Source organism: Cryptotermes secundus, unplaced genomic scaffold (genome assembly GCF_002891405.2).
Source record: "Cryptotermes secundus unplaced genomic scaffold, Csec_1.0 scaffold565, whole genome shotgun sequence".
NCBI classification, from domain to species: Eukaryota; Metazoa; Arthropoda; class Insecta; order Blattodea; family Kalotermitidae; genus Cryptotermes; species Cryptotermes secundus.
The window spans coordinates 1293540-1314692 of NW_019731581.1; the positions used below are offsets into that span (position 1 = coordinate 1293540).

The 21153-nt window shown below is 44.4% G+C and overlaps 1 protein-coding gene across 3 annotated transcripts in view; it reads right to left on the reverse strand.

Annotated features, from left to right (window-relative positions):
- The window catches only part of LOC111867211 (forkhead box protein O), a 323346-nt gene that overhangs the window by 281413 nt on the left and 20780 nt on the right, over positions 1 to 21153 (reverse strand). The window contains exon 1 of one of the 3 annotated variants that reach the window (XM_023856843.2): positions 2243 to 2299. The exons of the other annotated variants lie outside the window; for them this stretch is intronic. Within the exon in view, the coding sequence (XP_023712611.2) occupies positions 2243 to 2272 (30 nt within the window). The 5' untranslated portion in view covers positions 2273 to 2299. Of the gene's footprint in view, positions 1 to 2242; positions 2300 to 21153 lie in introns of those variants that run through there. 3 annotated transcript variants of the gene reach the window in all.

Sequence of the window (21153 nt, forward strand, 5' to 3'; positions counted from 1 at the left end):
ACCTCACAGGAAACAGATCCGAACCCACGATCCCGGTTTCCAAGCGAGCGAAGACAGTACATGACTTAGACCGCTCGGTTACCGTGACCGGCGTTTAAAATCTTTAGTGGTATAAATACTTAGCTTACTATAAATTGCAATACAATAATATAAGACCACGCAATTATATGTTCAATGAAACCAAGTTCTTCATACTCTCATATGTATAACACACATCGAAATGAGTAGGGTAGTCAACGCAAGTAAAAGTACAACATTAATACAGTAACTGTACTCTTATCAGGACAGTCGACATACCTCCGAGAAAAGACACAAAATCCCATGGAAGGTCGCTTTGTAGACCAGGTAGTAAACCTCAGAACATTAGTGAAAATGAACTGGCTGCAACTGGTTTGGAAAGGAATTTGTGGGTATGCTGATGAACTTTCGCGCTCCACAACAGGATTTTCTAAAATCCGAAATCTCACCGAAGGCAGAATATCATGGCGTCAGCTGATTACTTCGAGTTTCATATAGAAATAGAACTGCGTTAGTAGATTCTAATGGGTTCTGACAATGGTGTATTGCTACAGGTTTCTGGACTTTGTCCTTCGTCCGGTATTCTTCAGAACAGAAAAGAACGCCCATGATTTGCAAACCGGATGTTTCCATCTTCAGGTGAGGAGGGGGTGGTGTGTTCTTTAGAACAGTGTTTATCATCCGCCGGGCCTTCTTCTTAAAAAAAAAGTAAAGCTATCCCTGTACCAGGCCGTGAAGGCCCATAGGGTTGTGAGGCGTTGAGGGTCCCACACTATCTAGACAATCGGCTCAAAGATGGCGGTGAGGTTGTCAGCCTTACGCGCCGGCCGCGCTTTACTCCCCAACAAAATTATTTAATTAATTCCTGGTACTCATTTCTGTTAGAGGCTGAGTAAACCCCAGGGCCTAGTGCGGCTGGAAGGATTAGGGACTTGAACCCGCGACCTTCTGGCTTGTAGCATAGCCCCTCAACCAACTACGCTACCCCTGGGCCCTCTTCTTACAGAAATAGAAATTACCGGGCCGCAGTCTGACAAAGGTTGAGGACCACTGGTTTAGAATACCAAACATCACAGACCAAAACCCCATTAATCTCTAGAGCTGTGCGGTTTCGGAACACGCCATGGTTCGATTCTCAGGTAATGCAAATGCTCCTTTATGCTACGTCCAGTACAAATCTAGAGACGCATTTCAATTGTTACTAAAAATAGCAGCATATGCTTTCTCCTGCGCACGTGACCCGAAGGTAAATTCTCTTTCCCTTGGTCGAGGTCAGGTCTTCAACATCACAATCATGGCTGTCTTCCACTGTCGGTATAGCGACTAGCTAAGGGCTGGTGAGTCCCGGTAAGGGAAACAATTTTTTCTCCACGGCGTCCAGACCGGCTCTGGGGTCCACGCAGCCTCCTACCCAACGTGTACCTGGGGCTCTTTAACAGGGGTAAAGCGGCAGAGGCGTGAAGCTGACCAATCACTTCCAACTAGTGCCGAGGTCAAGAAAACGTGGATCTATACATCCACTCCCCATACGCCTTAATTAGTTAAGCACAAGGACATTCATGCACTCGTTCATCAATGGCTCTACAGTCCTTTGTTGGGGCCTGGCTTCTTCTTCAGTTTCGTAATAATTTTTACACGGATGGTAGGACTCCTTGGATGAGTGATCAGCCCGTCGCAAAGTCGCTACCTACACACAGGACAACACAAATATAAATCCCAGCGTTCGAGCCTTAGACCGCGCGGCCTTTACCTTTTTACGCACTGGACAGGAGGCTGAGTGGGCCTCAGCCCGGTGTGAACGCTGTGCAGTAGAAAAGATCTCTTACCCATGTCGGGAATTGAAGCATGGCAGTCCAGCCTGTAGCCCAACACTATACCTATTAAGCCATTCCGGGGCCCTATTTCCGTGGTAGCGCAATAAAGAAACACAGACTTCTTCCTCAAGTAACCAAACAACCAGTTAATCGAGTTCGAAAGATGGAATTGACTGGTTGGTAATCCCCAAAAGTTTATAACAATGGCCGATTCAATTTAACTTAATAGTACTGTCGTTGGATATTGTTCACGGCACAGGACACGAGTTGGCTCCCAACTGTAGCCAATCATCTTGAAATAAAAATAACAGGTCTGTTACTGTAATTACAACCATATAGTTTGAAGTCGGGAGTTGAATAAACTCCCTTAACGTCCATCAAAGGACAACGTGCAACAGAGAGACTGTTACCTTGACACTACCTAGGCGAACTGCAGTCATTAATCCTCCTCCTCCTCCTCATCATCATCATCATAACAGTGATAACAGTCAAGCGCCTTACCTGAAACAGAATAGAACACAAATAAATTGACTGCAGAAAGAAACGAACCACCAGAATCTAAAATTTCTCTGAGGAAGGTTCCTAAAATTCTGGTCAGTATCTCATCTCATCTTCATCCAAAATCGTGCTTCATAAGAGAGAAATTAAAAAGAAACAGGGTTTCAGTTCCCGGTAACGTCAAGTCATACTGAGTTCAGAATGTCATAGGGGCGCGCCAAACCTCACGAGGGGTTGACGGAAAAAGCGAACTTCACATCAATGCACCGCGCAGGTTAAGAATTAGCCACCCGTCATCATAGCGTACATTTACCTGTATCTTTACACCAGAATGCTAAGTTCTCTCTGACTAAGTGGAATGAAATGTCTCAAAAACCAAGTCCACCATTCAAAATATACAATGCGTGCCCCAATTCGAATCAATTCATTTTCAGTTTCAAAATCTACGTCCCCCACCCAATCGTTGTAATTTCCCTGATGAGGCTCCCACAAGTCATGAACATCAGTTTTAGGAGCGATACTTCTATTCTATGCAATCAGCTTTTTTCGGTGAAAAAAAAAAATAAATTCTTGGGATGTAAGTTAAAGGTTCACGAGGAAAGATAAGGCAAATAATTTACTGCGGTGATTAAAAACTTTGCTCTGTCCTCCACAGAAACGGCTTGTTTAAACAGGCGATAAAGCCACAGCTAGAACCCACGATATTATGGTGACGGATTGGATTTCTTGAGTACCAAAATCAAGCCCTAAATGCAGACGTCCAGACAACAATTCAGTCCGCCATGTTCCATCTAACAGCATAATGCATTTCTATTAAATTTGGTACGAGGTCTATACTAGACTTATCACAGTTAATTACTTTTCGTTCATACAGGTTTATTGTTGGGGCACGCGGTAGCGTACTTGGTTGAGGCACTATGCTACAAGCCGGAAGGTCGCGGGTTCAAGCCCCGATGAGGTGGATTTTTTTCAATTTACCCAATCCTTATAGCAGCAGTATGGGTCGACTCACCCTCTAACAGAAATGAATACCAGAAATATTCTTGGGAGTAAAGCGCGGCCGATGCGTAAGGCTGACAACCTTACCGCCATCTGTGAGCCGATTGTCTAGAAAATGTGGGAGCCTCAACCTCTCATAACCTTATGGGACTTCACGGCGTGGTACAGGGATACCTTTACTTACTTTTACTTGTATTGGTTCACTGTATTTTTATTTTATTGCTAGTGGGGTGGGACTAAGTCCCTTGTACTGCGGCCATTTCTGGCCTATTGTACCAGCCCCAGATGATAGGTGAGGGTCATTGTGGAGCAATTGGTGGAATGAAGATTAGCAGGGGAAACCGAAGTACTCGGAGAAAACCTGCCCCAGCGCCACTTTGTCCACCACAAATCCCACTTGACCAGACCCGCGATCGAACCCGGGCCGCCGCGGTGGGAAGCCAGCAACTAACCGCTTGAGCTATGACGGGGCCTAGGTTCACTGTAACTTCAACAGTCCTTAATATGACGTTCCAAATAGACCCATCGTCTTCCGCCCCCAACCCTCACTGACCTATCCAGTGTACATCCCCCATCCAATTTCACGTTAAGTAACCCCTGAAATCTAAGCCAAGTTGAAATTCCAGCGCAGTAGCATAATTTTTCTTGTTTCTTTGACGGATGTGGCCCTCTGCTCTGTTTCCATTTTATAATTAACCTGAAAACTACGCCTGTATCTTACAGGCAAGTTGTAGGACTCCTCGGACAAGACAACTTCTGCGAGCACTAGAGGCCATGATACATAAGACTACCATCCACTGGTCTCCGACAGGGACAGCACACTCCATGTCGCCACGTTCTGAATCCTTCTGGCTCCAATCGATAAGACCTTCTCACAATTACCAGGTGGGCCTTTCAACACCACGACGAACCCCCAACCTGGAGGACCGGGGTATATGCCTTTTTGCCAGGCATAGGAGATTATACCAGTAGATACGCTACCACAGAAGCCCCACCACTACGCCAAAGGAGGGACACCTGCGCGGGGGGAGGACACAGGACAATGCAGTTCAGAAAAAAAAAAGACGCAGACATACACCCTGCCTACAACTGGATTCGAACCAACGATTCCAGTGCTTGAGTGGGTGAGAACATTTCGTGAACATTGCGAACGGCGAAGTTGTACTAATAATTAGTTTAATTCCACCCTACTGTTACGCGTAATGGTATATTACTGTGGACACCTTGAAACAAGATAGTCTGGGAAGAAGAGTCTACAGCACGTAACCTAGAGATACATCTTTGTCACTACAACACGCTGTAGTCAAGTCAGATACCGGTTTACAAGAGGAAGCTAAGGTAAACAAAGGTAGTGCTGTCCTTGAAATAGGCTGTGGAGGCAGGTCCATAGATTTGTGAGACGTCGAGGCTGCCACATTTTCTAGACAATCGTGTCACAGATGGCGGTGAGGTTATCAGCCCTACGCGCCGGCCGCCCTTTTCTCCCTGGTACTCATTTCTGTCGGAGGCTGAGTCGACCCCAGAGCCATAGTGCGGCTGGAAGGATTAGGTCTACTGAAAAATCCAATGACCTCATCGGGAATCGAACCCGCAACCTTCCGGCTTGTAGCATAGTGCCTCAACCAACTACACTACCGCAAGGCGTTAAGGAACACTCTAAGTGCAGGGTAAATGGTTAGCTTCATGCTTCGTCAGCCTTATCCCCAGGAAAGAACCCATGGAACAGAGCATAGGAGGGTGGGTGGTCCCTAGAGAGGAATGGAGTCTCGTGGTTCCCATACAAAACTCAACAATAAACTTGCACGACGTCGCTGTACTCGTACATAGCAATTCCTTGGAACCCGAATGAATTCGTAATGACGTAATGACGAACAATGAACAACCTACACTCTAAATCCCACGAAAGTGAAACGTAAAAGATGTTTTTGCAACAGATATTAGAACAACCGGAATTTTAACATTTTCTCTAACAGATGAGCGCGAAAACCGGTCCATTGGCATCGAATCAGGTACCAGATCTCTTCGGGAAACGTTCAACCGGACTTCAGGGACATCTCAGGTCACTCCCGTTGTAACAGACTTTACGAATCTATTAAATAATGAATGTTTGTTTATCCACCTGTCTAAATATCCTGATTCAATCTCACAAACAGATGTAATACACAAATCTTATCAGTCCTACCAAACTGTATAGAAATTTAATCTATCTATCCATCCATCTACGTATCTATCTATCTAAAATCTGTCTCCTACCTATTTTTTAATTCGTAGGTTATCCGACAAGGCTCTGTCATTTACCCAGGAGCAAAGAATGAAAACGCTTACGCCGTTACGAGAAGCAATAAGGTTTACTTTAAGCACTTTCCCTTCATTAAACAAGACAGTCTCTTCTAACGGCTTCGCGATGGTGCAGGAAGCAGTTCCAAACACTGTGGCTGTAACCCCACAACGGAAACGTGGTTGAGCCCTGAATCCGCACATAACTTGTGGGAGGCCGGCCTTTAGTGACTGACCCACAGGTAGCTGGGACTGACCGTGACGTCACACTGTTCACGTGCTCGCCTAGTGAGGCCACTATGTTACGTACGTCGAGCCCACGTGCTCCTGCGCAGAAACTACTGTCCAATTAACGTTTTAACCCCTTTTCAGTTTGCAGAGAGTGAAAACAATTTTGAAATCCCATGCAATGAAGCGACGGTTTACAAGGACGAGCACTGTCTCCTGACATGTAGGGCTGTTTAGTCCAGCAAAGTCCACTGACGTTTCGGGCTACACGGCGTTAAACCCCACAAAATAGCATCCTTCACAGCAGCAGCTGTAATAATTATTATAGCGAAGTCCTTTTACTGTACGATCCAGGGTACGGCTACTTTGCGTCGGCAACTTTACGGAAGAAAAGTCCTGTGTATGTCTGAATTCTCACCAGCGACAGTATATTGAAAATAAACTGTAGTAACTTTCCAGTGATGACGTGCGGTCACGTCACTCACTATCTGACGATGACGCACTATCGTACCCAGGGCACATGGACGACATGTACAGATACTCACTGTACACTTCACGTTTACTCGGCCGCTGAAGAAGTTTCCTGTTATTCTCGGAACAAAATAACCGTCACCAGAACCTGTTGCGAGACACTTCAGTTTACTTCACGTCTTAACATTCAATGTGTCTATATCACCGTCATGAACTCGCTACTAATATTTCGTACATTTCTTGGCGTCCCCCATCCGAGCTACATGTTCAGTCCATCGTAAACTTTAGTTCACCACAATATCAGGTGAAATGCACAAATAATGAGTTTTCTCGTTACGTAATATCGCTCCGTTCCCGTTCACAAAAATAATTTAAGGGCAGACAAGAGACACTTCAACGAGATTTACAAATATTATGTTTCTGGGGATTATCCATCGTCCTGCTTTATTAAAAAACACATTTCGGAGACTAGATTTTGTCTCCGTCTTCAGGTAAAGCCTACTCAGTTGAGCCCAATCGATAGAGCTTGTCCCTATTTCCGGACACCTGTACCAGCACCAAGATACGGTATATAAGCTAAATACAGCATAAAACATCTGCGAGAGCTAAGACAAAATATTAAAATATTGAAAACTCTTACACACTTATGAGGTTTTGCACCAGAGAATTATCAGAAATAACTGGACAGATAAATTCTCTGTATGGTACCGACACACAAAGAACACTAATTTTAACACTAAATCTATACTGGACAGAGTTGTATTTTTTTTTTTGTTACTTCTATTGTGATAACTGGAGTCCAGATGGGAGAGATGTTAAAGCTGGGTTAACTGATCTGATGGTATTTTCGATATCTTCTGCCTTTACTGGCGCTACAAGCCTGTGTGGGTGTCGGCCACCTCCAGAGGCTCCTCCTGTTTTCCTTCCTCGCTCGCACACCACGGATTCTGAGATGTTTCTCACACTATTCAGCCACCTTCCTCCAAGGCGATCTCTCGTTTGTTCTGGTCAGATATCGTAGCCACATGAGCCTCTACAATTTGACAGTCAGGGGAATTATAGAAATAGTATGGCTCATAACTGCACTCAATCCGCCATTCTTAATTTTTTCATGCTGGCCCACAAATTTTCCCCAGATTTTACTCATCCCCTTTCGTGAGATTCCAGCTCACTCCCTTACATAAGCACAGGTTTGAGTTTCGCTTCTGACGTATCTCCTTTACTCCATGGTGGCAGCGGTCTGCTGTTCCCATGACAGATATCAGCATTTACCAGACTACAATTCGTGCACACCCAAACTCGTAGGCCGTTATGGCCTGCTAGCTAGGCTTGCTGCTTCTAATGTAGGTCGTGACATAGCTCAGGCGGTCAGTCGCCGACTTCCCATGGCTCCATCGCAGGTCATGCCATGTGGACAAAGTGGCATTGGGGCAGGTTTCCTCCGAGTACTTCTGTTTCCCCTGCCAATTATCATTCCACAAGTTGCTCAACACTCATCATCTATCATCCGGGGCTGGTACAAGAGGTCAGTTAGTTGCCGACGTACCAAGTGGACTCAGTCTCACCTCGCTCCAAGAAATTATTTCCATTGACTTGGTTTTTCTTCATTAACCCGCAGTTCCGTCTCTCGTGCAGACCTTTCTAGAATTTCAAACGTTTCTCTAAGCGCAAGTATTTCTACTCAGGATATATCTACTTCAAATCTCGGCCGGAAATCAGTGGTCAATCGTGGTTTTTTGCTATGCAGGCTGCGACCTTATCCTTAAAGATGAAGCACAATAGACCACTACAGGCCGCGGTGCAGGGGCCGAGAAGGCCCACCACTTATACATTCATTACATTCATTTTTAAAGATACCACAACCACAGAAAGGGATTGAGCAGCGGAAATATTCCCGCCTCGTGTTCAGGTCGAACCTCGGCCAAGCCACAGTCTACCCTGACTGACGATTTTCGTGGCTTTCCTCCATTCAGGTCATGACCGTTTCGTTGCAAATTCGTCTGAATTCATAATTTATTTATCATCTTTGCATTCGGCGTCATATAGTCTAGCTACTGACGCCACCGTAAAGTAAAAGACAGAAAATATATAACCGTATATTCTTTCGTATTCATCATTCATAATTATTCTCCCAACCGGCACAAAAAAAGGTTCAACGGTATATGATTAAGCGTCATAAAACATACCCAATAAATCTGAGTTACATGTGTAGACATGTAACTGCCTTGATAATTTTTTTGTTATCAGTGGGATGGGTTAGAATGATCAAGTCAAGGAGGATGAGATGGGCAGGTCATGTAGCACGAATGGGGGAGACGAGTAATGCGTATAGGATATTGGTGGGAAAGCCAGAAGGAAAGAGACCACTGGTAAGACCAAGGCGTAGGTGGGTGGACAATATTAGAATGGATCTTAGAGAGATAGGATGGGATGGTATGGATTGGATAGATCTGGCTCAGGATAGGACCAGTGGAGGGCTCTTGCGAACACGGTGATTAACCTTCGGGTTCCATAAAATGCCTCCATGAGTAAGTAAGTCGTAGTGGGGTGGGACTAAGTCCCTTGTACTGCGGCCACTTCTGGCCTATTGCACCAGCCCCAGATGATAGGTGAGGGTGATTGTGGAGCAATTGGTGGAATGAAGATTGGCAGGGGATACCGAAGTACTCGGAGAAAACCTGCCCCAGCGCCAATTTGTCCACCACAAATCCCACTTGACCAGACCCGGAATAGAAACCCGGGCCGCCGCGGTTGGAACCCAGCGACTAACTTGAGCTATGGCACGGCCCAACTGCCTTGATAATACTATATCAGCAGTATGGATTCCCACGTTTAATAACCCATGTCGAATAAATAATTTTTCGGTTCAGAAATTATCAGTGAGGGCTGAGTTTTCCATCACAAGACCAAAAACAATGCAGATATCGGTAAAGGAAGAACAGCCACACACAATGACACGCAACTACAGCGATACAGCGTATATAATATCTATGCGCATGCGCGTGGTATTCTGCATATGCTGTACATGGTATGTTTACAGTTCTCGCTGTTGACAGTGCGAAGCTGCGTCACGTCACTTAATTACGCAGTGCTGCCACGGTAGCAACATAAATTTGACACGTCTCAAAGTCCGAATTCCCTACGGTTCTGATAAGGATAATTCCCATAGAAACAATAAAGCGGGCCAATTCGCGCGCGGTAGGAAATATGATAAAAATTCATTTCGTATTATCAAAGAGATTAGGCTTACACGTGGTGAATGGGTCCGTGTTGTAAACCTTATCTTGATAATTAAAAAAATAATTCATATAATAGTGTTACTCAGTTTTGCGTGATAATTAAATTTAAACAATCAGACAACGAGATAAATACAGGCTATAGGGGGTTGTAGGTAAAAGAAACACGTTCTGAATCATAAACCAATAAATTACGGAAGAACTCAAAACACTCAATGTTTACAGACAGGCCTCAAAAAGAGTGTGACCCAAAAACCAGTTAACCTAAAAAGTTCTTAACGGGAATATTCGGACTTTAAACCTACCAGTCGATGTGAACCACGGCATCAAGTTTTGTGAGTTGTGCACTGAACACTTCGAACGATTTTTGTAAATTCAGCAAGTAATAAAGAAATTTCTAATGTATTTTAGTGTAAAAAAAAAGTAAAGCTATCGCTGTAACAGCCCATGAAGGCCCATAGGGTTGTGAGACGTTGAGGGTCCCACATTATCTAGACAATCGGCTCACAGATGGCGGTGAGGTTGTCAGCCTTACGCGTCGGCCGCGCTTTACTCCCCAGGAAAATTATTTAATTAATTCCTGGTACTCATTTCTGTTAGAGGCTGAGTCAACTTCAGGGCCATAGTGCGGCTGGAAGGATTAGGTCAATTGAAAAAAATCTAATGACCTCATCGGTATTTGAACCCGCGACCTTCCGACTTGTAACACAGTGCCTTAACCACTACGCTACTCCGTGCCCCCACGTATTTTAGTGTACAATTTTCTAACCAGTCAACAGACTTTCGGGCCATCCTGTATAAAACAGCTGATTCCGACGTGATTCTTAAATGGGAAATTAACGTTCCCAAATCCTGGACCGACACCCAATAATGCGAGGGTTAGCAGCGGTCACTTGACCCTACTAGACGGTGTGGTGGGCCCTAAGAGGTTTCTTATAATTGCCCAACTTCGTGACGATATTTGATGATTCGCCGACGCGACAGACGCACGCAATAAAGAAACAGGCGATGCGCCAAATTCGGTGATATGGCAAAAAAAAAATGAACGTCAAGAAAATTATATAAATACGGTGTTATTTTCTCTAAAGCAAATTCTAGCTTAGTAGTAAAGGATTTCTTCATGCAGCCATTTCGGAACCTGAAGGTTAACTCAACTTCAGTCAGTACCGTCCTGGACTATTTCAATCCTGCGTACCTAATCAAAATCCATTTTCTTAAGGCACAACAAACGGCCGCTTTACAGGGGATTTAAAGTAAATTCTTCACAACTGTCTAGTGTTTTATAACCGCTCTACAAGCACAGTCCATCGTTAACACTTGTTATATCACCGTGCCTATACCAGGGTAAAGCGAAACACTTATGAAATCTGTAACTGTTTTCTCTTACAGTCAGATCGAGACGTCAAGTTACATAATCATACAAAACAGAAAAAGCTTATTTGTTAGCACATTTTTCTCCTTTCAAAAAATATAAAGTAGGCTTATGACAACATCTTCATGTATGCGAATCCCATCCCCTATCGTTTCTAGGCAACGGTTCGGTAAACACGTTTCCGCGGAAATGAATACATGCAACCAACAGAGGAATTACTGGACGTGTCGTTTTCTATGCGGTCCATGTCGTATCAAAGGAAAGTAGGTGATCTATTCTTCACAGAACTTCTTGTTTTTTTAAGTAACAGGCGAAATGGTATATTCTAACCATATTTCCTCGCTCAGTTTACTTAATGTCCTTTATTTTAGGCTCAATATAAAATTCTGGGTAAGTAACTACGCAGTTGGACGCTATGACACCAATTTCTTGTTTTCGTAACCACTTTCTGTGAGGGAAGAAAAAGATTTTCTTACAAAAAAAAAAAGGTAGAACTATCCCTGTAACAGGCCGTGGAGGCCCATAGGGTTGTGAGACGTCGAGACTGCCACATTTTCTAGACAATCAGCTCACAGATGGCGGTGAGGATGTCAGCCTTACGCGCCGGCCGCGCTTTATCCCCCCAAGAAGATTCCTGGTACTCATTTCTGTTAGAGGCTGAGTCGACCCCAAGGCCATAGTGCGGCTGGAAGGATTAGTCAACTGATATCCAATGACTCCATCGGGAATTGAACTACACATGTCCCAGATTCGTGCAGTACATTAGCATTTCTGATTCAAATTATAGTCGTTGCAGAAAGGGAAAGCAGGAACCAGAGACATACATACTTACTCCACAAACATGCAGCATGGTGTGAAATAACACAAGGAGCCAGCAGTATGTCATCAGCATAAAAGTCACACTCCTCCGCCCNCGATACAAACAGCTGTTGAGTAACAGGTGCCCTCAGTCTATCTCTCACCCCGCCGCACCAAGACGTGGCGCATTCCGCACAACAAGAGTGGCCTACCGACGCGTCACTAGAGCCAACTCTTGCTGCCGCTGCCCGTCAGTTCCTCATGCCTTTCTCTCTAATTTCGAAAATTATTATTACATTAAAGGTAAAAGTTCAAGGTAACGTCTTCCCTGTTCAATTAAACACCACGCCATGAAGACTGAAGTAATCTCCATGTATTCTTAAGGTTCGACCACACAGAGCGCTACGTACGCTATACGAACAGAAAAATATCTTCATTTATTGCCAATGTGACTTGCCACACAGACTTCCGTACGCTACGTACGCTATGTTCCTTATGTTAGCTGCGTCGCAGAGTGTACACAGCGTACGTAGCGTACGTAGAGAACATAGCGTAGCGCTCTGTGTGACCGAACCTTTAACCTCGGCGCCACATCTATTTAAACCCCGGTACCAAATGCACAGGAGGCTGGGTGGGCCCTAGTACCGGCCTTGAAGCGGCAGAAAAGGAAAATCTATGCTCGTGTACAGAATAGAACACCGATTCCACGGTTGTCCAACGTAGTCGTCATACTTATTTTATTTAGACTAACCAATCAACAGACCCATTGATTAACCGAATACCAAGGTAATGGTAGTCATATTTTGAAGACTGGATAGCAATTCAACTGATATTAGGGAACTGAAAGGTTCAACACTTCTGACAGCATAGCTCGCCTCTGTGCATATATATGCCGGTCACGGTAGCCGAGCGGTCTAAGGCATGTACTGTCTTCGCTCGCTTGGAAACCGGGATCGTGGGTTCGGATCTGTTTCCTGGGAGGGACGAACTGAATTCTTATATATTATTCTTATACACTGCCGGTCACAGTAGCCGAGCGGTCTAAGGCATGTACTGTCTTCGCTCGCTTGGAAACCGGGATCGTGGGTTCGGATCTGTTTCCTGGGAGGGACGAACTGAATTCTTATATATTATTCTTATACACTGCCGGTCACAGTAGCCGAGCGGTCTAAGGCATGTACTGTCTTCGCTCGCTCGGAAGCCGGGATCGTGGATTCGAATCCCACTCAGGGTATGGATGTTTAGTGTTTATGTACAGGTAGAGGCCTTGCCACGAGCTGATCACCCGCCCAAGGAGTCCTACCGAATGTGTAAGATCTAGAAAAACCGAAGTGAACGGAGTTCATGGAGGTAGGCCTAGGCCCGCTGGTGCTGTAGTGCCATATATATATAGACACATACATTGTTCTGCCATCTACGTGTCGGTCGCGAATGTAATCTTTTCCACGAGAGTTTGTCAAAAATTAATTTCCTCGTTCGCTCAAAAATTACACCCGCATGATCTCACTGAATCCTGACAGTAATAGGAGCAAACTCCGCATTATAGAAGTCTTTGAAGCCATTTATTGCTACTCAGTCGACGTGATGGAGGATTAACAGAGTTTCTTAGCAGTTAAAATTCTTACAAGAAGAAGCACGCAGGCCTGCATTTAGTTGATGAAGGTTGCCGAACAAAGCGATATACAGACATCGTAACCACTAAAGTGTGAATTGGACAGATAGTGTGTGTTCAGTGCCGCGAACTAACATAAAACATTATCTACAACTTCGGCAATGTAACTACAGCGTTAGCCAACAGATAAAGAAACGACTCATTAGTCTACAGCGGGGTAGTATACACAGCGTACGTAACACACCGATGGATCAATTCGGTTCATGTGGAAAATTTACGCTAAGTACATGATAGAATGGGGGCACGCGGTAGCGTAGTTGGTTGAGGCGCTATGCTACAGGCCGGAAGGTCGTGGGTTCAAGTTTCGATGAGGTCATTGGATTTTTCAATTGACCTAATCCTTGCAACCGCACTATGGCCTTGGGGTCGACTCAGCATCTAACAGAAATGAGTACCAGGAATATTCTTAGGGGTAAAGGGCGGCCGGCGCGTAAGGCTGACAACATCACCGCCATCTGTGGGCCGACTGTCTAGAAAATGTGGGAACCTTGACGTTTTACAAACCTATGGGCCTCCACGGCCTGTTACAGGAATACCTTTACTTACTTTACATGACAGAACAATTGTAACTAAAAGCCGGTCCTGAAGATGGCACACATGTGCCGAAACATGTCCTAGACAGCAAAGTCTGCTGTGTCGACAAGAATAAGTACCAGATATTCTCTATATGTACTAAGAGAGCGAAGTTGCTCATAAACGCGTAGCTTCCTTCCCCCCCCTCCCTTTACTTCTTTCTATGTTACTCTTCTTTTCCTTTCTCCTTTCTCTCTCCGTTTATCGGCCGTGGGGATCCGTTGCGCTGATCACGCGACACCCTCTATCCGCAGAAGTTGACACTAACTTCGTTGAAAAGCGGCGGTCGCTCGGTAGTTCACTAGCGGACTAAAACCATGGAGTTATTTTTTTATTGTGGTTATTAATTTCTCTATCCGGTAAGGTGATTGATTATATCTAAGAACGGGGCGTGTACCCTGTTCCACCCCTAGACTACGGAGGCCGCTTGCCCCACCCCATAAATACAGACCAATTAAAGGAGCTACATTTGCATTCCATTAATAACATTCGGTCCTGTCGAATTATTTTTCCATTGCTACTGAGTTCCGCGTGAGTAGCGATGTGCGCATGCGGTGGCTGGCAGAAAAACCCACTGATATGACGACGGGAGTCACAAAGAAACGAAATTCGCTCAGTGCTTCTGGTTCGAGAGCCAGCCAGTTCTGTCGTCACTTCCTGCGCATTCAGTTGACATCTGTAAAAGTACGCTCTATGCAATTTAACAGGCTCTTTCCTTTATCCGTGTGCTCCACGTAAGCTTCTTAAACGAGAGCGAAGCGCCACATTAATTTAAACCGTTACGTAACAACGAAACGAAGCCAGATTCCTAGATCCTTTATGTAGGTATGTATCATCCCAAATGTGCGGAGAGGACCTTCGTTCAATTGAAAACATGCATTTGTTTCTGCTAACAGTATCATTACACAATGAGAAGTGAACCGTGAAACAGACGCGAGTGTAACTCATGACGTCATGAGTGTGTGAAACGCGCTGTTCACATCACGCAGTGCTGCTTACAGAAAACGCGATGGAGGCACGATTCATCTTAAGACCTTGCCACACAAATCGCTACTGCTACTACCGCCATTATTATTATTATTATTATTATTATTATTATTATTATTACTGTTGTTGTGACCGCCTCTTTGGTCTTGAGGTTAGAGTTCCTGGCTACAGATCCAGAGGTCCGGGTTCGATTTCCGGCGCTACCAGATTTCCTGAGAAGTAGTAGGTCTGGAACGGGGTCCACTCAGCCTCGTGATGATAACTGAGGAGCTATTTCAAGGAAATAGCGGCTCCGGTCTAGAAAAACGAAATTAACAGCCGTGGGTATTCGTTGCACTGACCACGCGACACCCTCTATCCCCTAAAGTTGGCACTAACTTCGCCGACAAGCGGCGGTCGCTCGATCGGTATAGTTCACTAGCGAACTAAAACCACGGAGTTATTTTTTTATTGTGGTTATTAATTTCTCTATTAGGTAAGGTTACTGATTGATTATATCTATGAATGGGGCGAGTACCCTGTTCCACAAGTGCGAGGAGAAATAACCTTCATATGACTGGCCCAAAAGAAATCAAGTGTTAAACGGTGAGTTACATGGGAGGAAGTGCCGTTTGCAGAATGCACTTCCGGAATGCACGCTTCCTGTATGATCGTCATCATCGTCATTAGAATGCTTCTGGCAAGGCACAGCCGAGACGCTTCTCGTGTGGTGTATAGACCAGTCACGAATCGGCCTAATTGTTGTCTTCTTGGGAGCAAACAACAGACTGATACATCTGCTATAAATGAAGCCGCGCAGCTTATTTAATGACGCTGTATCAGTCAAGGATATTCCGATATCTGCCTGCGAGACCTCAGGAAGAATGTATCACAAACACGTGCGCTCTGTGCAAAGGCATGGACAGTACAGCACTGTTGCTATGAACATATTACATCTAAGCGGTTATAGCGTCTGTCCATAAGATTTTTCGAATCCTCGGCTTCCGTACCAGCAACGTCACGCAACTCATGAAATATTCTGTATCAGTTACTTAAGATGGCTACCTCTCAGGTAGCTTGTTAGTGTCGTTACCAGTCAACTTACTAATCAACAACAGCCAAGACTTTTGTTTTTAAACGTTACTACATATTAATGGTAGATATTTACTCAAATATACCTACAAATTATCTAATCTTTCAAGTAAAGTTAGTCAATGCTGTTCAATCCTTGTCAGAACTCAAATTGACAGATCCACTATTTATGATTTATTTAAAGACACCAATAGATTAAACGATGTGACGTTAAGGGCAGGACGATTAGCGAACGATGGATGTAGCATGAAGTGGTCGTGGCCAAACCAGGATATTCCTTGGAGGGAGCAGACAAAATTACAAAAAAAAACCTTAATGAGGGCATTCAGTGTACCAGCTGGGATTCAAACCGGGAACCACCCGTACAGCAATCAAAAGCGTCACCGCTTGAGCCAACATTGCCGGTGACCCATTCATTCTGTAAGGACTTTTCACGTACTGAATTTTCTTCAAAATGCTAGTTGAGAGCAAAATTATTACGAGTGTGAGACACGACGGATTTACGTGGCAAAACTAATGCTCGTGATGCATCCTAATAGAAAAAGGCGACTACAAACAAACTGCCGAAGTTGAAGAATGTCAATATACTCACGGTCTCGAGGGAGTACCACTTACGATAAGACATTCACTTGCGTCACTCTTGCCTTAACATGGTGACTGCTTTACACTTCACGAGATGGGCTCGTCAGTAATACAGTTCTTTGCATGCCATCCTGAACGCGACAGCAGGTCGTTTCTGCGTATCAGCGTGCAGACTTGGGACTAATTGTATAATTAACTGCCTCAATGACAGCGTGACCGAATCGAGTCAAATGATGATGAACAACAGATTCAAAGACCGACCAACTGACCGACTGAGTGATTCACTCACTTGAATAACTGACCGTACGACCGACCGTTTCTGTACTCTGTGCTGGTAGAAACAGAAAGTTTAACATAAATATCACGAAAGGCCGGAAACAACGCCTAAGCCACTTCTATCCAATTACATCAGCCAAACATAGATTTTAATAGCATCCTCCCTTCCCCCCAATCCGCCTTCCATAGGTTCTTCCCCCCAGATTCAAACATTCGCCCTTCCTCTGCCCTGTCAGAGATATAAACTTATATTCAGTCCACTGTACCCAACGTTAACTTCCGGAGCGACATGCAAAAATCACGGAGATCTTCGTCATGTAGACTTAACATTCTCCGTTCTCTTTAAACACACACAAACAATTCATTGCGTCATTTTTAGTGAGTTTGCAAAAATCAATACTGTAAAGCGAGTGCTATGCAATAACCAAAATCCAAGCTGGTCCATCCTTATCAGTTGTTCGAGACTGCTTATTCATTATCAGGGCCCGGATTTTGATGACATGTCATCTTTTTTTTCTTTCTATCCTATGCGATACTCTTAAATATATAAATCTCGGATATGAGCTGCTGGTTACAGAAATGTAAATTTTATAGGTAATTTTTTGTCATTTGAGACATTTTTAGGTTTAAGGTCATTTTTTCATTTTGGAGGTATTTTTTCGGTAAATTTTTGGACTTCTAAGGGTATTTCTTGTCATTTTTGGCCATTTTAGGGTACTTTTCTTCATATGTTTTCTGAAATGTGAATAACATGGAAGCGAAGTGTTCTTTCTTTTCTCCTTTAGGTCATTTTTCTGGATTTTTTCGGTCATTTTATAGGTCATTTATTAACTATTTTAAGGTCATCAAAATTCGGGCCATGCATATTACATTTTTGGGTCATATTTTACGTAATTTTTCTGGATTTTTTGGTCATTTTTTTAATATTTTCAGGTCATCAAAATCCGGGCCCTGCATATTACATTTTTGGGCCATATTTTAGGTCATTTTTCCGGATTTTTTCGGTCATTCTTTAAATACTTTCAGGCCATCAAAATCCGGGCCCTGTTCATTACCCATTGCTCGTAAAAGGTAAACAGGTTAAGCTATCCCTGTAACAGACCGTGGAGGCCCACAGGATTCAGACGTCGAGGCTCCCACATCTTCTTCACAATCGACTGACATATGCCACTGAGGACGCCAGTCTGACGCGCTGGCCGCCCTTTACCTCGATGAAGATTCCTGGTACTCAATTCTGTTAGAGACTGAGTCGAGCCCAAGGCCACACTGCGGCTGGAAGGATTATGTAAATTTAAAAATACAATAACCTCATCTAAAATCGAACTCGCGACCTTCGGCTTTAACTCATTACCCTGAAGTGCTGTGTCCTATTTGTGCTTAAAAAGAAACAAAGGGGGTTACATCACATCAGTTCGTAGAAGTTAAAAAAAAACTGCTTCTGTTGGACAAATTTAAACTTAGGTAACACTTCAGTTTCCTATGTGTGAGATCCTGCCTTCCAGTCGGGACCGGTAGACGAGCTATCCTGAAGCGTTCGTGGTGTTATTCAGTCCCTCCCAGGCAAAGTTTCCCAAAAATCATGATCCGCATCCCTCTTCATGGAAAAGGTCTTTCATTTACAAACGAACATGCGATTTACACGACAAAATCTTTACCTTATTTTAATTTTGAAAGTCAGAGGAGTGTAATTATTGTTGGCCAAATTTTGGTGCAACAAAACCAATGCGTTTTCCGCGTCCAGTATTCATTGTTTCTAACAAATAACAAAGCGTCTAACACAGAGCCATACCCAACCACATCACTGCGTGCCCTGGGGCACTCAAAATGGTGTGAAGCCAGTGCGAAAGGTTAACAACATGCATACAGGATTTTAGCAACGAAGTTTCGATCGAAGTCAGAGAAGGGCGCAGGAAATGGCCGTGGCTGGCGTTAACTGATGTTAAGCAGTCTGGCTCCTTATGTTTCACACGATAAAAAAAGAGGTCCGCCAGGTTCGGTTTGCAATCAGTGGTGTCAGAAGCATAAATCCACATCTCCACAAGCCGTACTCGACCCCCAGATATGTAACGGCTCATTCCACTGCAGTACTGGTGATATTCTCGTCTCAAACTTAACCCACATCCGCTCAAAGGTTCAAGACTCAAACTCAAACTGGAAATGTCAATAACCCGGATACGTAAATCATGTTGGCCCAGTGCCTATGCCCGACGCCATAATGACGTACAACATGAAGCTAAAAGTGCACGCATTCTTAAGTCCAACAGTCAGAGCTTCACGCTCCTGCCGCTGGAGGAAGAAGTTTTGATATTCTTCGGACAGAAGGATGGAAATGAATTTCCTCCAAATTCCTACACCGGCAACGAACGTGGGCAGTCAAAGAACCAACCCTTATAGATGAATGATCTGTAGGCTATTCAACAATGCAGTATCAACTGCAGAGATTACTTAGCGTCGAATGGCAAACTTGGTAGGATTGGAGGCTCAAGTAGTTCAACATTTATTTCAAAGCACTACATGCATTCGCCTTAAGTGACTGAGGATAATTACGAGAAACTGACTGACTCAGGACACTGCCATAATGACTCCGCAAATAATTATTAGTATTATTTTATATTCTCCTTGGCGCTAGAACCCGATGCGATCCTTGGCCTTCTCAACTGCAGAGGTTATCTAAATCCTGATTAAGACAAGTGGCAGGACTCGCTGAACATCGCAAGGCCAAGCACCAAAGGACGACACAGAAAAGTTCAAGCAGCCATATCCCAAGTAGGATATGAACCCTTGAACTGATTATTTAGAAGGCTCAATTTTTTGCTTGTTTTATGACGGGCGGCGACAGAGATCATTAACTTTGCATGCAGGAAGTGGGGCACGCGGTAGCGTAGTTGGTTGAGGCACTATGCTACAAGCCGGAAGGTCGCGGGTTCAAGTCCCGATGAGGTCATTGGCCCTGGGGTCGACTCAGCCTCTAACAGAAATGAGTACCAGGAATATTCTTGGAGGTAAATGGCGGCCGGAGCGTAGGGCTGACAACCTTACCGCCATCTATGAGCCGATTGTCTAGAAAAGGTGGGAACCTCAACATCTCTCAACCCTATGGGCCTCCACGGCCTGTTACAGGGATATACCTTTACTTACTTATTTTTACTTGCATGGAAATGTTAGGGATGAGTTATGTAACTGCAACATAACCGGTGTTTATGGCATTTATCGAGCGCCTAACCAACTTTCTTCAGTCAAGATGCCAGACAGGTTGTCTCTCACTGGTACGTGAAACAGGTAAAGCTTCTCTGGTAAGAAAGTCCAAAGGTCCTAGAGCAAATGCTGAGTTGGTAGCCAAATTCCACGTTGCACTGCATGCCTCACATGCAGCCCTCCCATTGGTAACATCAAAATTTCGCCATAATACAGTCCTACCAACGTTAGCAAAAAATTTTACTATAATGCACCCCTTTCAGCGTCATAAAAATATATTTTAAAAAATCCGATTACATGCTCTACCTATTCCAGAAGGACAAGCGGGCACTGCCTGGGAACCTTTAAAATCGGAGATATAATTTCTAACCCCCCCCCAAATGTAGTGTCTTTCACTACCACCCCCACTTCTTCAAAAGGTTCAGTACTGCCAACACCACAGCCCCGCCGCCCACGGCCAGTTTCCGAAGCTCAGCCGTAATGTTATTTTTCATTACTGGTCGTTTTTCCAAATGCCCGCTTTCCACGACGTTTCCCCACCACAATACTATACAGCGACAGGCTGCGAGCTGAACGAAGGGGCTCGATTTCCGGCACAGCTAAGAGATTTTCTCTTCTTCACAGAAACCAAACCGGCTCTGGGACCCACCCAGCCTGCTAACCAACTGAAACCGTGGCCTATTTCCCCGAGGTAAAGCGGAAGGGTCGTGAAGGTGAAGCTGACCTCTCACCTCCAACTAGTGCCGAGGTGGAGAATGGTGGAGCTACACCTCCACTTCTCCATACGTCTTCATGGTGTATTGCTTAATTAGTTAAGCAGAGGGACAACATTAGCCTACTTTCCTCACGTCAAAGAAATAAAAGTTGGCTTATGTGATTACCATGCTGTCTGTGTATCCTTCTACCAACTTTTGAATGGCTGAACCAGTCTTCATTAAACTTGGTATGCACATCATGGCACCTGAGCCCATCTCCTCCAATCAGTCTGTGTATATACATTACACCCTAGGTAAGAACGTTACCGCTGCAACGAATAAACACGCAACAATAGAATAACTGTTGGAAGCCTCGTCTTCTATGCGGTCC